Source organism: Urocampus carinirostris, chromosome 2 (assembly GCF_059441175.1).
Source record: "Urocampus carinirostris isolate Australia breed hairy pipefish chromosome 2, RoL_Ucar_1.0, whole genome shotgun sequence".
NCBI classification, from domain to species: domain Eukaryota; kingdom Metazoa; phylum Chordata; class Actinopteri; order Syngnathiformes; family Syngnathidae; genus Urocampus; species Urocampus carinirostris.
The window spans coordinates 10,270,435-10,292,183 of NC_142350.1; the positions used below are offsets into that span (position 1 = coordinate 10,270,435).

Consider the following 21,749-nt stretch of genomic DNA (forward strand, 5'->3'; position numbering starts at 1 on the left):
AATGCATTTCTAAAATAGCAACTTATATTAGTATTATTATGTTGCTATGATGTTATTACAGTATTGTTATTACAAAAGGTTGTAATCATTAGAAGTAGGTTTAAAATAAACATAGTCAACCACTAAAATATTTTTTTTAAAAACACCTCTCACGCTAGGAGTAAATATTTTCTTTGATGTAACAAAGCCATTTTCAGAGACATTCAAAGATTTTGAAGACGGAGGGGGACGTAATAGTGAGTTACCTCGGCTTCACAGTTTTCGGGTATCTTGTTTCAGATTGATCGCGATGTTTCAATGATGAGTACTGTGAAATTCAGACTATAGAGCGCACCAGATTATAAACTGCACCCAGTACATTTTTTATGGAAAATCCTCTTTGAACATACATAAGCCGCACCTGACTATAAGCCGCATGTACCCACATTGAAACATGATATATTGACAAAGAAAGAAGGTACACAGATACAGTTTTTAAATAACATACAGTACCTTAACACCTTAACGTTACGAACGGCCCGCCAGTTAAACGCCGGACTGTTTATAAACAAATACGTGACTGTACGATGTCATCAGTCACTGAAATACGACATGCCATACTTCGTTGGAAAGCTTAAACTCTCAGGACCATATTAAGATATACTCATCAAAGTAACATCACAATCAGTCTACCCTAGATAGCCGAAAACCCAAAGCTGGGGTAACTCACCATATTATCGGTTGACAACTTTTCAATGATGAGGGTCTGTTCATGCTAGGTTTATTCATGCACATAGCACAAAGTTACATTAAACTTGCCTATTCCTCAACACATATCTTGCACCTGTCTCACTCTTACCTTTACTGCTTGGGCGCTCCTGGCGACCATTAGAAAAAAATGCATAAACTAGCCGCCTTATTGCATAAGTCGCAGGGTTGAACGCTTGAGAAAAAAGTCGTGGCTTGTTTTTCAGATTTTATGGTATATTTTGAAATGGTCATCATATCTCGAATCCCGAGAATTTAAGCTTTCCAATGATATCTGACATGACGTATATGAGTGACTGGTGACATCGTACAGACGTAGTTGTCAAAACTCCAGCGGCCCACTCGCGGTCAGTCAGAACATTGAGGGGTAGAGGTGCGGCTTATGTATGTACAAAATGTTTTTTCCTTGAAAAATGTACTGGGTGTCGCTTGTAAACATATATATATACCGTATTTTCCGCACTATAAGGCGCACCTAAAAGTCTTAATTTTTTTCAAAAGCTGACCATGCGCCTTATAACACAGTGCGCCTTATATATGGCTCAATATTAAATTCGCAAGGTCTCGCAACTTACTCAACAGCCGCCGACTAGATTCTCCCCCGAGCGCGAAGTCGTCCGCGGTGTATGCTGGGATTTATATACCGGCGTTTCATTGGCTAACCAATGTGTCAATTATCATTTGAATCGATCACTATTGGCTGAAGTTATTCGGAGCCTCGGATTGGCTAGATGCCCAAAACAAACCCTCCAATCGGCCGAGTTTAACAATGGTGTAGCAAGTCCGCGGTGTATGCTGGGATTTATATACCGGCGTTTCATTGGCTAACCAATGTGTCAATCATCATTTGAATCGATCACTATTGGCTGAAGTTATTCGGAGCCAAAACAAACCCTCCAATCGGCCGAGTTTAACAATGGCGTAGCAAGTCCGCAGTGTATGCTGGGATTTATATACCGGCGTTTCATTGGCTAACCAATGTGTCAATCATCATTTGAATCGATCACTATTGGCTGAAGTTATTCGGAGCCAAAACAAACCCTCCAATCGGCCGAGTTTAACAATGGCGTAGCAAGTCCGCAGTGTATGCTGGGATTTATATACCGGCGTTTCATTGGCTAACCAATGTGTCAATCATCATTTGAATCGATCACTATTGGCTGAAGTTATTCGGAGCCTCGGATTGGCTAGATTCCCAAAACAAACCCTCCAATCGGCCGAGTTTAACAATGGCGTAGCAAGTCCGCGGTGTATGCTGGGATTTATATACCGGCGTTTCATTGGCTAACCAATGTGTCAATCATCATTTGAATCGATCACTACTGGTTGAAGTTATTCGGAGCCTCGGATTGGATAGATGGCCAAACCAAACCCTGCAATTGGCCGAAAAAGATGTGTCAATCATCAGTTAAATCGATCGCTATTGGCTGAAATTATTCAGAGCCTCCAATAGGCTAGATGACCAAAACAAATCTTGCAATTGGCCGAGTTTAGCAATGGCGTAGCAAGCTTAGCAAGCTTGCTAAAGTACACCATAGAGAAACATGTTTTATCAGTCTGTATTTGCAAATAATTTACTCTCCTGGATTTACTTCACTAACGGTTGTAAGAAGACCATGATTGCGTATCATTATTGAACGTGAGAACTTAGGTGAGTTATGCGGCTTTATGTTTTCCCGGTATCTTGTTTTAGAACTATCTTGATGTTGCTGTGATGAGTTGAGTGAATTCAACTCAATTCCAAGTGTTTATTGTCATATGCACAGTAAAGTTGCGAGTGAAAAAGAAAATAGAAACATAGAAATGTTTGGCATTTCTTGAATCCCAAGACTTGAACCTTCCGAATGATATTTGAAATGACGCATTTAAGTGACATCGTACGGACACCGCATTCGCACGTGTCTACGACACGTATTTGCTTCTTTGCAAGCTTTGGGAATGTTAAGGGGGTCATCAGTTGGACTGAATCATCGGACTGTTTTGTCCACGTTCCCATTGTAGCGCCTTATAATCCGGTGCGCCTTATCTATGGAAGATATAGGACCAAAAACTATTTTTTGGGGGTGCGCCCTATAACCCGGTGCGCCCTATAGTGCGGAAAATACGGTATATATATATATATATATATATATATATATATATATATATATATATATACATACATACACTAATATTTGACCATTTTTGCACTGTTTTTAAAATAGATTACTTCAAAGGTAATGGCATTCCATTTTTTCAATGAATTAAAAAAAAAGGATTTTTACCAATATTCTGAAACAGTTTGAGCCAAACTAGAAACTAAATCATCGTGAATTTATGTTTTGTACAACAAAGGTACCGTATTTTCCGCACTACAAGGCGCACCGGGTTATAGGGCGCACCCCCAAAAAATAGTTTTTGGTCCTATATTTTCCATACATAAGGCACACCGGATTATAAGGCGCTACAATGGGAACGTCGACAAAACAGTCAGATAGTTCAGTCAAACTTATTACCCCCTTAACATTCCAAAAGCTTGCAAAGAAGCAAATACGTGTCGTAGACACGTGCGGATGCGGTGTCCGTACGATGTCACCAAACAAACATTTCTTAGTTTCCATTTTATTTTTTGCTGGCAACTGTGTGGACAGCCAAGTAAGAATTTTATTGTGCAGGGAAACGGGGTTTTTTACTGTGCATATGACAATAAACACTTTGAATTGAATTTAGTTTAAAAATAGACTCATCACAGAAACATCAAGATCGTTCTAAAACAAGATACCGGGAAAATATAAATCCGCATAGCTCACCTAAGTTCTCTTGCAGCCTTCACGTTCATTAATGATACGTAACCATGGTCTTCTAACAACCGTGAGTGTAGTAAATCCAGGAGAGTAAAGTATTTACAAATACAGAATAGTAAAACATGTTTTCTCTATGCCGTAGTGCAACCCAACCAACGTGTGATTCACATTCCTCTTTTTTGGCCAATTGCATGCTTTGTTTCGCCCCTTTAGCCTATGCGAGCCTGTAAATGATAAAAAGGATCCGCCCCCTTTACCTCCAAATAACTTTAGCCAATAGTGACTGATTCAAATGATGATTGACACATTGGTTAGGAAATGAAACGCCGGTATATAAATTCCCGCATACACCGCGGACGACTTCGCCTTTGGGGGAAAATCTAGTCGGCGGCCGCTTTCTTTAGTCGCAAAACTTTGCGACATAATATTGATCCATATATAAGGCGCATGGTCAGCTTTTGAAAAAAATAAAGGCTTTTAGGTGCGCCTTATAGTGCGGAAAATACGGTACATTGATTTCATGTTGCGTGTCAAAAAAACATGTATTAAAACAGACATTTTTGTTTATCTTAATCTACTGACAAAATATTTAAAAGATAAATCAACTGTTTGTTGCAGCACTACATGAATAAAATATTACTCCTGGTCAAATCAGGGCATTTTTTTGTTTAACAAGCATTACTCAAAAAATACCGTAAATGAAATCAGACCAAACCAAAGGAGCTCCTTTAAAAGATTGCATGTATTCTGCATTCATATCTAAACGTGTTCCATGTGACATGGTTTAGCTGCCTCCTAAGCTGCTGTTCTGAATAATACACCCAATCTCTCAGAATAATGGAGCGCTGGTTTGCCGGGTTATTCATCTGAAAGGGTTTACAGCCTTAGCTCCAGAACACAGATGGCCGTTAACACAGTGCATTAGATTAACTTGCCTGGTAGGAATCACTGCATCATGAACTTATTATGTTACCAACCAACCATGATCCAGAGAAGATATATCAAGTTTGCTTGGTTAACCATCGGCGGTGCATGGGACTAGACTCAATTTCAGATTCTGACTTTGTTGGATTTTATTAGTGGTTAAGTGGCCTCCTATGAACAAGCTTCCAGAAACCAGACAAGGGGTGGGAGGGGCATTACTCCTGACCCTAAGAACCTCCCCAAGAACACGCCCCCATAACCTCCCAGGTTTGGATTGTGGGGGACTGTGTCTGGGGCTCCCTGGCTTTTAGTTGAAAGGGTATTCGTTTGCAGGCATAGGGAAAACCCTAACTCAAGATTGGTTTGCTATGCAACTATGCTAGGACTAGTAGTAAAGAAAATAGTTATACCCTACAATTGTAACCGTGTGGGCGGCCGTTTCTGGGGCCTCCCGGCTTTTAGTGGATGGGCTATCTATCTGCAGTTAAAGGAAAAGCCCTAACAAGGGATGAGTTTGCTCCACAACTATGCTATGATCAGTAGCAAAGAAAATACAGAAAATATCTGGTTTAGTCAATGACTACAAATTGTAACTGTGTGGGGGACTTGCTTCGGGGGCTCCCTTTTAGTTGTTGGACTTTTTATCCGTAGGGATTGGAAAAAAAACCCTATCAAAAGTTCAGTTAGCTATGCTACTACGCTAGGACTAGTAGCAAAAAAAAAAAAAAAGAAGAAATATCTTGTGTAGTCAGAGGCTACACATAGAAACGAGTGGGGGACTGTGAACAGTACTTATTGTATAGTAGCTTCAGTTAAAAGGTTGTTGGTCTGCAAGGATATGAAATGAAATGGTCTGCATTTATATAGAGCTTTTCAAGTCAATGACTTCCCAAAGCGCTTTACAATGTGCTCCACATTTCCCAATAGCTGCCTTGCAGCCATGTAAGGCACCAACCTGCTTATTGGGGGTATTAGGGGTTCAGTGTCTTACACTTCGACATGTAACACGGACGAGTTGGGATTCGAACTGGGATCCCTTGATCCCAGAACGAGCGCTCTACCTCCTGAGCTACTGCCGCCCCCCAAAACCCTGAATAGAAAATGGTTTGCAATGCTTCTGTGCTAGGTCTAGTAGCAAATACGTCAACAGACAACAATTATAACCAAGCCCAGTTTCAAATTTCAAATAAATACTACTTTGAAGCTCTGATTTTATATAATCAAGTTCACTCTTTAAGGGCTATACAAATAAATGTAACTTGCCCTGAGTTGAATTTAAGTCAATACTAAAAAACTCCAGGCAAAAAGAAACAAGGAAAGCATATATGATACTGACCTTAACTCATAAAAACTAAAAATAGCTAGGCAATCTAAGGGCAGCACGGTGGCGCAGTGGTTAGCGCTTGTGCGGCACAGTTCATGTCATGGGAACCTGTCGTGGGTTCAAATCCAGCTCCAGACTTCCTGTGTGGAGTTTGTATGTTCTCCCCGTGCTTGCGTGGGTTTCCTCCCACATTCCAAAGACATGCATTTCAGGTGAATTGGCTGGTCCAAATTGTCCCTAGGTGTGAATGAGCGAATGAGTTGTCTGTCCCTGTGCCCTGCAATTGGCTGGCAACCAGTTCAGGGTGTCCCCTGCCCACTGCCCGGAGATGGCTGGGATGGGCTCCAGGATAAGCGGTTCGGCGAATGAGATGAGATGAGGCAATCTTAAATGTTTTTCTACACAAAGAAAAAAACTCTCCCTCATTGCATTTAATGTCCTGTGAAGGGAACAGATTGGATAATTTAGCTAAACTTCCAAATTGGGGCTTGGAGCTAGCATTGAGCAAATAAACATCTGGATATGAATATGTTGTGAGACTCTTTTATGTTGAAATTTCAAAACTCTGTAGGCTCATAAAATTGGCCTGCAATGTACCGTTTTTTTGGGGGGTTATTTGTCAACAAACACTAGTGTAATAGCGACTGATATTGGACCTAAGTAGTACCACATGGTTCTTTTTTCCACGCTGCCGATTTGGACACGTTTCACACCTCTCACAACAAACAGGCAGTCAGAGTCTTGCCTTGGGAAGTCATGAGCGCCGAAAGGGAGACATTCTTCACACTTATCACCCCCCAACCTCCTCCCACTTAATGACTTCTCCCTCCTCCATCAGAGACTCCCCACATTTCTTTTTTTTGTCACGACGACCTCCGTTAGCATGCCGCAGAAGTTTCCGTTTGCAAAGGTAAATAAATGGAAGAAGGGGACCAAGACAAAAAACATACATTGTCAACAGTGTCTTGACGGTTTGAGAGTCCTGTATGCACAAGTCCTTGCCAAGGCATGAGCGCCTTACCAATGTGTCAGTAAGAAGGTTAGGAAGCTGGATGGGGGAGCTGTCTTAAAGGACAGCCCCTCCCCACCCAAAAGTGCATACGTCCAACAGATGTTCTCGAATAGAAAGAAAGGAATGAAATGAACAAAGTGAGTGTGTGGGGAGCGGGGACATTAGCCGGATATCAGGTATTGTGATATTACCGTCCGACATTACTGCACAACAACAAGAACAGATATAAATCAATGTAAAAATGTACAATGACCAATTAAAAACAAAAATGGGGCTAAAACAAAGGAACTAATTACTACTCCTTTGCAACGTATTATTAACCATAAGTCAAATTTAATCGACTTTTTCAAGAAATCATTGATTTTTTTTTGCAAGACAGTTTAGAGAATCAATGTCTTATATCGTTGCGGTGAATTCTAACGAGCATATTTATTCAAATCAATTATTTATACCACTTGAAGATATCTTTGCTTATCTCAAGTATTATTTTTCTATAAGAAACATACTTTTCTAATAATATTGAAATTCATTCAGGTATAGTTTAAGAGGATTATTTTTGTTCCTATTTCATGATAAAATGTTTACAGTATTTTACAAGCAAAAATAAAAATCTGCAACATTGCAGATCATTTTCTTAGTCTGTTAAAAATGAGACAAAATTAGAGAAATAATATATACATTTTATAAATGATAATACCTTTTTTGTACAAATTTTAGCTATTATTTTACTTATATTAGAAAATAAACTTTATGGTAAAGTTAAAAGGAAACCTCTATTATTTGTCAATCTTCAAAAATGGAAGTTGCTTCTTTTTAAATAATCGATAAAGCTAAAGAGTCAAATTTCAAAATCAACGGTCATATTTGGCGAGTGTCAATAAAAATAAGAATTAAGAAGTAGAAGGTTTTTGCAGGACACTGGAAACTCTGCTTTAATAATAATAATAATAATTTCCTTTGTATTGTCATTCTTTGTAACAATGTACACAGAACGAAATGTCGATACACCTGACCCGTTGTAGCGAGCCGATGCAGCCGCAGCCAACAGAGGGCGCCGCCATTTTACCAATGCTATAAGTCTTAGGTATGACTCGGCCGAGGCGCGAACCAGCGACATCCCAGTCTCAAAGCGGGCGCCCTACCATCTAGGCTACTGAGCTGGTTGGTAAATATAAATGATGGTCCAAACAGGTGCCTAAACCAAGTTTGGACAAACTACAATCCGCAGGCAACATAAGTGCCGTCGGGCTTTTTCAATGTTATAACATTATAATATATATATATATATATATATATATATATATAACATCATTTGGGGTGCTGGAGCCCATCCCAGCTATTTTCAGGCAGTGGGCGGGGGACACCCTGAACTGGTTGCCAGCTCACAACTCACTCGCTCATTCACACCTAGGGACAATTTGGACCGGCCAATTAACCTGACATGCATGTTTTTGGAATGTGGGAGGAAACCGGAGTGCCTGGAGGAAACCTACTCATGCACGGGGAGAACATGCAAACTCCACACAGGAATGTTCGATCTCATGACCTTCGAACTCCGCCGCCGTGCTGCCTTTATATATATATATATATATATATATATATATATATATATATATATAAGTACCACAGTAAAAAAGGGTACTAAAATAAATATGTGTTGTTATGTTGCCACTCAGCCCCAGTGTGCCTGCCCTTGTAAAAATATATGTTTTAAAATATTTATTTTTTAACCATGTCTTTCTTTTATTTATCAAGTTATTTAGTAAAATTCAGTAAAATTGTTAGTCCTATTGTTTTTGAATGCAAATAATCAAATGTATTGCTTAAAAAAGGCCTACGCCAATTCTGAATGTTTCAAAATCAATTCAAAGACTTTTTCTATTTACAAACAAATGTAAAATTAAATATAAAATCTACATGAAGTTTTCTGCATGTTTAATTATTCATGAATGCGTATGAGAAAATTGAATACACCAACACAATGTATAGCCAAGGTATCTTGTTTGAGACAGAGTATCAGTAGATACAAATAAAACTTAATTTATTCAATTTGAATAAAAAGCAGAAATACACGAACTAATTACATAAAATAAACCTGCCTTTAAAAAGCACAACAACTGTGGGTTGAGAAATAACTATTTATTTTACACAACATGGTACTCACCTAAAGGGAGCTGACATGATTGTCGGCCATCTTGTTTTTAAGGGTACCTACAAAAACCCAAAACCTCGTGAAAGGCTGTGCAAAATAAAATAGGAGAAAAGGGTTGCAGTTTGGTAACTTAAAGTCTCCATAGATTGTATTCTTTCTTGTGCATTGTGGCACTTGTTTTCGGTTGCACCGCACAGTGCAGCAGAATCTACAGGGCTAATATCACTAAGTGTCCCTTAAAATCCATTCAGGCATTGAAACAAAAACATCTAAATGATTTATCAAAACAAAAATCAAAAGAGCACTCTCGAGTCCACATATTTCTGCAACTGAAGAACACAATTTCTCATCACCATTTCAGATTGCGTAACGCAACGCTAGGACCGAGCTAAAGCGCCACCCGAAGGGTCGGATGCCGAAAGCGGCGCCCCGCTGGGTAATGACAATTGCGATTTTCGCGACAGGGGCATTGGGATCTTGCTTTTGAAGAGCCCGAAGTTAGCACAAAATAAAAGAACATCATGAAATATACAAGAGAAGAGGCTGCAGTCACAGCACGGCAGCATCTGGCCTCCGTTTCAACATAACGGCGTGGCAATTTTTATGTAACCAACGTTCGTCTTCTGTCCTTGCATATCGTCGTTTTATCATCGCCGTGGAATAAAAACAAATCGAAAAAGCTCACCCTAACAGGCACTTAATTTGGTGTAGCCGCACAATAAAAGGAAATGAGCTGTGGAAATGTTTTTTTGCGTGAGTCGAGTGGAAGGTCAGAACGTAGGGCTCATTACATTACCACCAAATCAGCAAATACAAAACTTTCATTGATGGCGGAAAATGAAACTCGACTACTCCTCGGGGGAGGAGATAATACCACACATCCATCACAGTACAAAGCCTAGAACTTTTCACTTCTTCAAAATATAGCGCGTGTTAATATCGTTAGCAATAAGCTTCCTCTTCTGCTTTTGATTTACTGGTCAATCACTGACCTTGTTTGCCCTTCTGAGAAAAGAGCTGAGAGAATGTTCACCTTGACTCTGTTTACCTCGTGACGGCCCGTGCCTGGGTCTTAAATTATCTACTTGAAGCGACACAAGGGTGACAGGTTTTAAAAAAAGAAAAACATGGATATTTTACCGATCACAATCCAACATTGTATACAAAACAGTGAAATCATGCTTTAAAATCCTAATTATTTTTGTTTACTTTGTTCCAGTCCCCGATAAAATTGCCAGAAAAAAATTGCTTTCATTAGTTTAATACTGGGGTTGGTAAGCCACAATGTAAAAAGAACCATACTTGACAAAAAATAAAATACAATAATATATGTATGGAGCCACAAAAAAACAAAAGCTTTACATGTTCAGTATATAGTAGATACCTTTATTTGTTGGAAAACGTTAAGAATGTTTGAGTCATGTTTGCCCTTCTAGAGAAACCATAGTATTTTCCATTATCAAACATTTTTTTAAAAGCGCCAGGAGGCCACTAGGGAGCACCTGTTTCTGACCCCCGGGTGAATAAAACCAGGACTCGAATGCTGCATTCAAGAAATGTCGAACTTTCTAAAATCCCCAACTTAATATAAGGAGTTAAGAGTCACAACACTTTATCATAATAGACATGCCTTGTAGCAATTTGACTGACAGCTAAAGTTGTGGGATATATATGGGCAGCATGGCGGCGCAGTGGTTAGCGCGTGTGCGTAACATTGCTGAGGTCATGAGATCGAACCCCCTGGGTGGAGTTTGCATGTTCTCCCCGTGCATGTGTGGGTTCATTGGCCGGTCCAACTTGTCCCTAGGTGTGAATGAGCAAGCGAATTGTCTGTTCCTGTGTGCCCTGCAACTGTCTGGCAACCAGTTCAGGGTGTCTGCCCACTGCCCGAAGATAGCTCGGATGGGCTCCAGAACCCCTGCGACCTTACTGAGGATAAGCGGTGCAGATAATGGATATATATATATATATATATATATATATACAGTGGAACCTCGGTTTTTGAACGCCTCTCAGTTCGAACAAATCGGAGTCTGACCAAAAATTTTGAGAAATTCTTGCTTCGCTGTTCGGTCAAAAAAATTGGAGTTCGAACGCTGGTAATGCGTGAGTGCGTACGCTAGGGAGCGATGCTGAGCGGCGTACAGGTGTTTTAGCCCCTAATCATGCCTCCGAAGAAAGTCAGTGCAAGCAGCAAAGTTGCTACAGGTAAAAAAAAAAGTAGTGCGTACAACTATTGTATTTAAGAAAGAAAAAATAGCAAAATATGAAGGAGGTGTGCGAGTGTCTGATCTTCCTAGGGAATACAGCATGGCTAAATCTACGATCAGTACGATACTAAAGAATAAGGAGGCTGGGAAATCTAGTGATGTCGCTAAGGGAGTGAGTGCTATAAGCAAGCAACGGCCGTTCACCTGCGCCTTCTGCTGACCACCACAAAGGTAAGAAATCCTATCCATAGTTATTTTCTTTACCCCTTTTTTTTATTTTTACACGTTCATGTTAGCGTAATATTTCGTACGGAAGATTATGATAACGCGAACGTACGATTAGCCTGGGTTAGCTTTATGTTTACAGGTAAACATTCAGGGTGTTGGAACGGAGCCCCCTTTCCAATGAACTGCTCACCACTTGTTGTGGAGACCCGGGTGCTAAATGACTTGTAAACGACATGATTTTTTTATTTTTACACGTTCATGTTAGCATAATCTTTCGTACGGAAGATTACAATAACGCGGACGTACGATTAGCCTGGGTTAGCTTTATGTTTCCGTTAAACATTCAAGGTAAACATTCAGGGTGTTGGAACGGATTAAAACGATTTACATTATTTTTAATGGGAAAAATGATTTCGGTGATCGAACAAATCGGTTTTCGAACAGGGTTCTGGAACGGATTATGTTTGAGAACCGAGGTTTCCACTGTGTGTGTATATATATATATATATATATATATATATATATATATATATATATATAATAATAATAATAATAATAATTTCCGTGTATTGTCATTCTGTGTAACAATGTACACAGAACGAAATGTCGATTGCACCTGACCCGTTGTAGCGAGCCGATGCAGCCGCAGCCAACAGAGGGCGCCGCCGACCACTTTTTAAGTCTTAGGAATGACTCGGCCGGGGCGCGAACCACCGACCTATATATATTTTATTTATTTATTTTTTCCTTCATATATTTGTGTATGAATACAATTTAATAATTTACAATGTGTTTGCCTTATAATATGATGTCAATCGTCATTAACAGATCAGTAGTAAAGCTGGGGAAATTTGAGAATTTTGGTATTTTAGGCAATTAGACAGAGTGTATGACACACAGTTTTTTGCGCAAGCTACAAGTATTATATTTGCATCAAATCTCGTTCCAAATTTGTTAATGTTGTCTAGAAACTTTATGAAGGATTTTAACAATAAAACTGTCTTAAATTATTGGTTTATTTTTTTAAATTGATTTAAATGCAAAATCCTCTGGACCAAGTGATAATACTGAGATTTCTGGGGGTCCCAGCATGAACCAGAAGTGGGTTTTAATGAGTAAGTGATCAAACAAGTGGAGATTGGTTCAGCTGTCTCCCCAATGGTCTACAAAAACACAAAGCCCAAAGGAGACGTTCCAAAGCCTTCCAGCGTTTACTTTCAAAACATGACTGAAATTACACACATCGTAAAATGTAACGAGTGGAATGCAGCAAAACACTCCGGGTCTTGGTTTTTAAGAACAAGCTTTTGATTTATGTTCTTGTGTACAACACAGAAAATGTCAATAGACCACAGTGACTATTAATTGGGGTGGCATCAATCATTTTACCAGTAGGTATAGAATTCCTCAATAAAGTGCTAAAAACAATGACAAAACAGTAAGAGCCATTGAGCAATCGATATATATTCTGAAAAAAATGACAAAAGTGCATTTTAGCTTTCAGCTGAAAAAAAAAAACAAACAAAAAAAAACAAAAAAAGTTTGCAAAACGACCAAAAATGTGAGGGGAGCCATCTGAACCTGGCTTTCGCTCGGAAGGGAGTTTACGCACGACGCAGCTCCTTTTTTTTTTCTCTGCTTAGCTTTTACTAACAAACCATTTTCCCGAAAGTTTATGTATCTCGGCTCCAAATTTTTCTTAGCCGCTTGCCCAACTTTGGCTAATGTGTACATGCGAACAGTACAGAGCTAACTAGCTACGGTTTAGCATTTTTAATTCGTAAACATGTACTTTGTAAGTGAGAGTTATTCTGTTAAGGCAATAGTCCATTTACTCCCGCTTTCTTGTCACTATTCACTCTATCTTCTATTAAAAGCAAAATAGTACTTAAATGAAGTGGAAAGAGAGATTATGCGTGTGCGTATATGTGTGGCCCCCTCGGATGGGTCTGGCCTTGATGCGGCGAGGGGGCTTGCGTGTTCCAGTGACCCTGGAGAGCGATACCGTCGGGAGCTTGCTCCTGGTAGGGTCACCCATGGCGGGCCGGTCTCCGGGGTAGGTTCCAGACAAACAAAGACCCCAGCGTGTCGGTACGCTGTGAGGTGGCAGCCCCACCAACCGACTATCCTGCGGAGGGCTAACAACTCACCCAGGAGAAACACACTTTGTTACGAAACTGACCAGAGAAAGAAGCCGGACTGACCAACACGGTAACGGACCCCAGCCTGCCCCCGACCAACGAGTACGGATCGATCTTCGTCATAAGACCCGTGTCGCCACCTGGAATGTCCAGACACTCCTTCGCCCCGGAGCTGCCACCCTGCTGTCCCGAGAGCTCTGTCGCTATAACATCACCATGGCAGGGCTCTGTGAAGTACGATGGCAAGGCAATGGTGAAACAACAGCTGGCAACCATTGCTACATCTGGAGTGGCCCCGAGAGTCGGACCGGCCTTTACGGTGTGGCTCTTGCCATTCCAAAAGCCCTCCGGAGGTCCCTCATCAGCTGGACACCAATAAGTGACAGACTACTGTCTGCTCGATTCCTCCACCATCACGGCAAGATGACAGTGATCGTCGCCTACGCCCCCACCGATGTCGCTGATGAGGATGCGAAGGACGCGTTCTTTGACCAACTCCACCAGGCTGTCAACCAAGCCCCACCACACGACGTCACCATCATCCTCACTGATGCCAACGCCACTCTATCCAGCATTGATCGGTCCCCCGGCTCACCTGTCGGCACCACCTTCGTTGACAGCACAACAAACGACAATGGCAACCGCCTCCTCCTCCTCTGCCACCAAAACAACCTTTGTGTTGCTGACACCTGGTTTCCCCGGAAATGCATCCATCACTGGACGTGGTACAGCCCAGATGGCAGAACCAGGAAGGGATTGGACCACATCCTGATATCACGACGCTGGAAGTCGTTTGTAACCAACTGCCGGGTGTTCAGAGGAGCACAGCTTGGCAACACAGACCATCGTCTGCTGGTGGCCCAGCTCAAGCTAAAGCTCCGAGCCAACCAGCACAAGACTCTGCCTCGCCCCGACTCCTCCCGACTCAGCGACCCCAACATCGCCAGAGACTTCAGTTGCTCCATCCGCCGCTCTCTTGATACCCTGGCTCCTGACAAGCTGACAGACTGGGCGGCCTTCAAGGAAAGTGTCCTCCAGTCTGCTCACAATGTCCTCGGACGCCCGCGATCCTCCCCGGGAAAGCCCTGGATATCAGAGAGGACACTAAACATCATAGACCAGCGGCGTGAGGCCCGACTCCGAGGCGACCTCACAGAGTATCGGAGACTGAATCGCCTGCGCAATGTGGCCATTGCTGAAGATAGGGAGAGGTTTTGGCAGGCAGAAGCCCAACAGCTTGAGTCCGCGGCCAACAACAACAACATGAGCCGCGTATTCAGTCTACTACGCCAAGCCCGTAGCGGCCCACACATAAAGACAGCCCTGGTAAAGGACTCAGACGGCAACCTCATCATGACAGAAGCCAACTGCCTCGAGCGCTGGAAGGAGCACTTTAGCCTCCTCTTGCAGCACAGCACCATCCCGGCTGATCCCACCCTCCTACGGGCTGCGAGCACAGCACCTCCTAACGACACCTGCTGCACAGACCCCGTAACACCCGAGGAAGTGAGAGCTGCTCTGAAGAAGCTGAACACCAAGAAAGCCCCCGGCATCTGTGCCATTACCGGCGAGATGCTCAAGGCCGGCGGTGATGGCATGGTGGAGTGGCTAACCCGCCTATTCAACCAGGTGTGGGAATCGGAGCAGCTGCCCACCGACTGGACCAGAGGAGTCATCTTGCCCTTCTGGAAATGCAAGGGCGACAGGCTTGTCTGTGGAAACCACAGAGGCATAACCTTACTCTCCATCCCGGGCAAGGTCTTTACCAGGATCTTGCTCAGCCGTGCCCTTCCAGCAATCAGAAGCTGCCGCCGTCCCCAGCAGGCTGGCTTTATGCCCAACCGCTCCACAACGGACCACATCTCTGCCGTCCGTTTGCTGATAGAAAAGACCCGTGAATTCCGTAAAGATCGCCATCTATATATCGGATTCATTGATCTGAAGGCCGCCTTTGACACCGTCTGCCACTCTTCACTGTGGAACATCCTCCAAGCTCTCAGAGCACCACCCAAGATCATAGCCCTGTTCAAGCTGCTCTACAGCAACACAGAGAGCTGTGTCCGTATCAACGGCATTGACTCCGACTGGTTTGCTATCTCCAGCGGCGTTCGCCAAGGCTGTGTGGCTGCTCCCGACCTTTTTAATTGCATCATCGACCATCTGATGTTCAGGGTTAGTGAGCGCATCCCCGGAGTGTCTTTCGGCAACTACCACCTGACTGACCTGGAGTATGCTGACGACACCATCATTCTCAGCACTTCCTACAGCCAGCTGAGAGACGCTCTGGGCATTTACAGCGAAGAGGCAGCGCGGCTTGGCCTGCAAGTGAGTTGGACGAAAACCAAGTTCATGTATGTCGGTGATGGACCAGATCCACCTCCCATCCAAATTGGTAGCGACATCGTAGAGCCTGTCAAGAGCTTTGTATATCTGGGGTCCATGGTGACAGACAATGGGGACCTAAAACCAGAGATTCTCCGCAGAAGAGCCCTGGCAGCATCTGCTCTGCAGTCTCTCTGGAAACCACTCTGGCGGCACCAGACCATCGCACGCAAGACGAAGCTCCGCATTTACAACCTCGCCGTACTCCCTATCCTGCTTTATGGCTCAGAAACATGGCCCCTGAACGACACCCTGGCCACAAGAATCGATGGTTTTGATAGCAGGGCTCTCAGAACCATCGAGAACATCAGGTGGCCCCAGCGAGTCTCCAATAAAGAGCTCAGAGCCCGCACGTGCCAGCCCCAAGCATCTTCCTTGGTCGCACAACGCCGCACCCGCTGGTTTGGCCATGTCCTTCGTCTACCACCAGACCATCCGACACGAGCCATTCTCCAGTTTGACCCAAAGGCCGCAGGCTGGAGACGACCACGAGGGAAACCCCGCACTCGATGGCTCGACGTCGTTGCGGGCGACCTCCAACAACACGGAGTTGCCGTAGAGGATGCAGAACAGCTGGCACAAGACCGCCAGCATTGGAAAAACCTGGTTCATCTGGTCGGCTCAACGCACAGGGACGGGACCCCCCGACCTTCGCTGGAGCAATAAGTAAAAAAAGTAAGTATATGTGTGGCAACTGACAAGCTATTTATTTTCCTTAGAAAACAGCCACTTTATTCAAAGTACCAAAGTAGAAGAATTTGATTTTATCATTTGCATTTTATATTTTCTGCAGTTTTACTTTATCTCTGTGGTGTCTGGTGGAATTTTTGGGAAGTAGCTAAATGCCCCTTTATGTTGTTTTATTAGAATTAAATAAAGGAAAGACTTAAAAATAGCATCTAGTATTATAACTTTCATGTACAGTGGAACCTCGGTTTTCGAACGCCTCTCAGTTCGAACAAATCGGTGTTCGACCAAAAATTTCGAGAAATTCTTGCTTCGCTGTTCGGTCAAAAATTCGGAGTTCGAACGCAGGTAATGTGTGAGTGCGTACGCTAGGGTGCGATGCTGAGCGGCGTACGGGTGTAGATCGCCCCCACCCCTCGTCACAAACTGTTATCACGTGCGCAATTGCCTCTTTTTGCTTTCGCTTTTAATATCGGTGAACGGAGTGTTTTAGCCCCAAACTATGCCTCCGAAGTAGGTCGGTGCAAGCAGGACAGGTGAAAAAAGAAAAGTTGTTCGTACAACTATTGCCTTTAAGAAAGACGTAATAACTAAATATGAAAGAGGTGTGCGAGTTTCCGATCCTGCTAGGGAATACAGCATGCACCTTCTGCTGACCACCACAAAGGTAAGACATCCTATTCATAATTCTTTATCTTTTTTTTTTTACACGTTCGTTTACTAACAAACCATTTTCCCGAAAGTTTATGTATCTCGGCTCCAAATTTTTCTTAGGCTCTTGCCCAACTTTGGCTAATGTGTACATGCGAAAAGTACAGAGCTAACTAGCTACGGTTTAGCATTTATAATTCGTAAACATGTACTTTGTACAACGCGAAAGTACGATTAGCCTGGGTTAGCTCTATGATTACGTTGAACATTCAGGAAAACATTCAGGGTGTTTGAACTGAGCCCAAAATTCAGGGTGTTGGAACAGAGCCCCCTTTCCAATGAAGCGCTAGCCACTTGTGGTGCTAAATGACTTGTACACGACCTGATTTTTTTTTTACACGTTCATGTTAGCGTAATCTTTCGTACGGAAGATTACGATAACGCGAACGTACGATTAGCCTGGGCTAGCTTCATGTTTATGTTACACATTCATGGTAAACATTCAGGGTGTTGGAACGGATTAAAACGATTTACATTATTTTTAATGGGAAAAATGATTTCGGTGATTGAACAAATCGGTTCTCGAACAGGGTTCTGGAACGGATTATGGTCGAGAACCGAGGTTCCACTGTAGTTGTCATTTCATATTAGTACATTTAAGCAAGTCATTTTGATGTTTCTGCCGAGTTTGACACATTTTCGGTTTTCGATTTCGGCCACAAATATTCATTCCAGTGCATTCATGATAAAATTCCTCAACACAACACTCGAAAGAAAAACAAAAGATTATTTTGGACGTGAAAGTGTAAAAACTGATTTTGTCCGGATAAGTCAATGGTGTCCGACAGTGACCGTGACAATTGCAAGAGAGCAACGCCAGGTCAGACAAACAGCCTACAGTATGCACAATTAAATGTCACCGTGTACATCAAAGACGTGCATCAAAGAGGTCATGGAGTGTCTGCCGTGACTAATTGGACCACAAGTTCTGACGCGGGACTGGGCAACGGGCCAGGCGGCAAGTCACAACCCACGGGAAAACATAATGATGACAAGGGCAAGATGGTGCCAAAAGTTGTCACTGCGACCATCAGGCTAATTTACACTCCCAGGGAAGATCAAAAAGGGGTATCGGTACTGGCCATCGAATTCGATACAAATATGGGCTTTCTTCTGGGGTACAATGTCAAACATAGGGCCAGCGGACCGGATCAGGCTGTTTGGATGACTTAATCTGGCCCGGCTTGAATTTTCAAGTAAGTAAAGAAAGCAAGTCTCTAGCTCATTTTTTTATCAAAAATTATGATTTTTTTTTTTTTTTTAAAGAAATGCAAACCAAATTCTCCATCCTTTCCGCAATTGGGCAGTAAAGGTGTTAAGAGGGCCCAGCCTAGTCGTTTTGTCTGATGTTATTGCCCGTTCATTTACAAAACTCTTATTTTTTAGTTCATGTTTATTTATTTCCAAGCAGTACGACAATTGAGGCATGTATATTTTTCATCATAGTTCCCACTTGAGTTTGTTTATGATCGTAGTGAGTTGGTTCAGGTGTAAAGATGCATTTACTTAACAGTTAAAATAAAAAAACACAAAACACATTCAATGCCAAACATGAAAAAAAATTTCTCATTGTTTGTAAATAAATCTGTTGTGCATATACAAGATCCCTTATCATGTGTGATAATAATTTGTAGGGTAGGCTACAAATGTAGGCTGAATGGTAAAACATAGTACCAAAAACAAAGCTAAATATGTGGAGTTGACATATTTTACTGAAAACCTAAAAACCTGAAAACATAAAGTCTGGATCTGGCCCCTGAGCCAAACTGAGTTTGACATGCCTGGCCTAGGGGTTCTTGAATAATACAATTTGAAAATTAATGACGGGGCAAGTTTAACTCTTCAAACCAACAGTCATTTTTTGAAGAGGTAAGTTTTATGTGGTATCGGTATTGATGACTACTCGGAAATGAGATGCAAATACTGGTCTGAAAACATGTGATATCAAGCATCTTTAATTAGAATATTGGCTTCATGTGATTCCAAAGAAAAAGTCCAGATGAAAAAAATCGTGGCACAAGATTTCGATTAACTTATTTCGTTCATTACGTCACATTCCAAGCAATCTATAACATTTTTTTACATAATTAAAAGGGGACTGGTCCATTCACAAGAAAATACAAGGGAAAAAATGTTTCTTTTTGGGTCATATTGCCAAAATTATGAATTCAAACGACGGGATCTTCAATATCACAATTTTTTTAGATACCAAAATCCCAAATAGTGGGTAGTTATTGACACTGATACCGTGTTAATTAATGAAATACCTTTAAATCCTGACAAAATTTAATGACAATCTACCCTTTACCAAATTATGGGAAGGTCAATATCACATTTTTCGGGGCCCAAATCATTAAGAAGACGTTGATGGATGTAAGTGACTAAAATGTGCTAGAATCCTAACATATTTCATAGCAATTTACGTAACGTTTAAGTCTTCATTTCTCAATAATATTGATCCAAAACGCTGATAGCAGTGACTATATCCGTTGCAAGTGACCCTACCTCGAATTATGGTTTGTAAAGAGCTTGATTGCGATACATGGTATCGATATTCACACTGCAATATTTATATGAAACTACATTGCTCTACAACTGTGTTATAAACTAAGTGGAAGGCATCCGATAATGGCATCAGCCACCATTGTGACTGCCGATACCATAAAAAAGTGTGGTATTGTTACTCGTTCATTTTTATTTAGAACATTCTTCATCAAAATTCCAATTGCATTACTTTTACAACTTAATGTTTGCAGGTTAAGGAAATCTCACAACAATTAAAAAAAGCACACAAATAACAACCACTTACTTTTTTCTGTTTTCTTTTTCAAGATTTTTATCCTAAAGGTATGAATTCAAACGGCAGGATGTTTCATATCACAGTTTTAAGATTAATACCACATAATGATCAAACACCTTTAAACTGACGGTGTGTACAATTTATTGCCTCCTAGAGGTACAAAAAATAAAATACATGAACTATCACATCAATATTATTTAAAAAAAATATTCATAGGTCAAGAAACGGTGCCGCACGGCGGCGCAGTGGTTAGCGCGTATGCGGCACAGTTCTGAGTTCATGAGATCGAACCTTCCTGTGTGGAGTTTGCATGTTCTCCCCGTGCTTGCGTGGGTTTCCTCCCACATTCCAAAAAACATGTCAGGTTAATCGGCCGGTTCAAAATGTCTCTAGGTGTGAATGAGCGAGTGAATTGTCTGTCCCTATGTGCCCTGCGACTGGCTGGCAACCAGTTCAGGGTGTCCCCTGCCCACTGCCCGAAAATGGGCTCCAGCACCCCCGCGACCCTACTGAGGATAAGCGGTGCAGATAATGGATGGATGGATGGTCAAGAAACGTGTATTACTTTTACTAGTAATTGCCGCCATGTTGCTGCTACTCTGTGCTCATTTGACAGCAGTCCGTTCCCGTTAGACAATACAGTGCCATCTAATGGTCAAATTTTACCCAATGTACCTTTAAATCTAAACATAATTTGATGGCAAAATACGATCAGTTTGATTTCAGGTTCCTGACATTTAAATGGTGACCAAAAGGCAGCCATGCTTATTTCGGCTGCCGTTGCTGGTACCGATACCTTAACTATGACCGGTATCGACAGTCGCACATCCTTAATTGGAACATTTCCAATAGCACTCGAACGCATTAGTTTTGCAACTTCACGCAACAATTCTGGACTGTTTGCGTATTTTAAAAGCATCAAAATAGGAGAAATTTGAAAACCATGAATTCAATCCCAATTAATTTTATTGAGTCGCCCTGAGTTGAATTCTTCAGAGAACAACAGTTTGCGTGATAGTTTTTCTAAGTTGAACTTACCCTTTCCCCGGTGAGGTAAAGCGCCAAGCCGAGGATCAAAACGAAGCAAACCTTCCTCATTATTCCGTGTATTTGAGTGGGAAACCACGTAAATTAAACACAATTTCCTTTCTTTTCCACGTCTGCCTCCGGTCCAAAGCGGTTCTCTCGTGGGACCACCGAATAAGTATTGTTTTTTTAAAAAAATCTTTTTCTTCAACAGCCCCAATTTATTCCTTCAAAAAACAATATATTTTTTCAATATTTGCTGGTGAATTTGACGAATAGCGGGAGAAAAAAAGGAGAGGGTTAATAGATAAGTCCTCCACGCGCAGCCTTGGTTGGTAAAATCCACATCAGACAAATCTTTCGTCTCTCTCGCTCTCTCTCTTTCTCCCTCTCTTGCTCGCCCTCTCTCTTTTACGACACATGAAGCCGACTTACGGCACCTTGGAATTGTTTACATTCATGTTCATTTGCGTATTAATGAACGTAGTTTTTCAAGTGGGAGTACGTAATATGTATTAAAATTACATTTAAATAGAGCCTAAACACTGAGGCATGTAAAATTAATTTCACAGAGATGTTTATGTTTTGCATCAAAAATTGTAAATACTGTAGATTCTAATAT

General features: G+C 41.8%; 1 protein-coding gene across 1 annotated transcript in view; it reads right to left on the bottom strand.

Moving 5' to 3' along the window:
* sdc2 (syndecan 2) overlaps positions 1–21,491 on the bottom strand; it is a 58,904-nt gene extending 37,413 nt beyond the window's left edge. Inside the window, exon 1 of the mRNA XM_088328857.1 lies at positions 21,140–21,491. Coding sequence (XP_088184983.1) covers positions 21,140–21,199 — 60 coding nt within the window. The 5' untranslated portion in view covers positions 21,200–21,491. The remainder of the gene's footprint in view (positions 1–21,139) is intronic.
* Between the last annotated feature and the right edge of the window lie 258 nt (positions 21,492–21,749).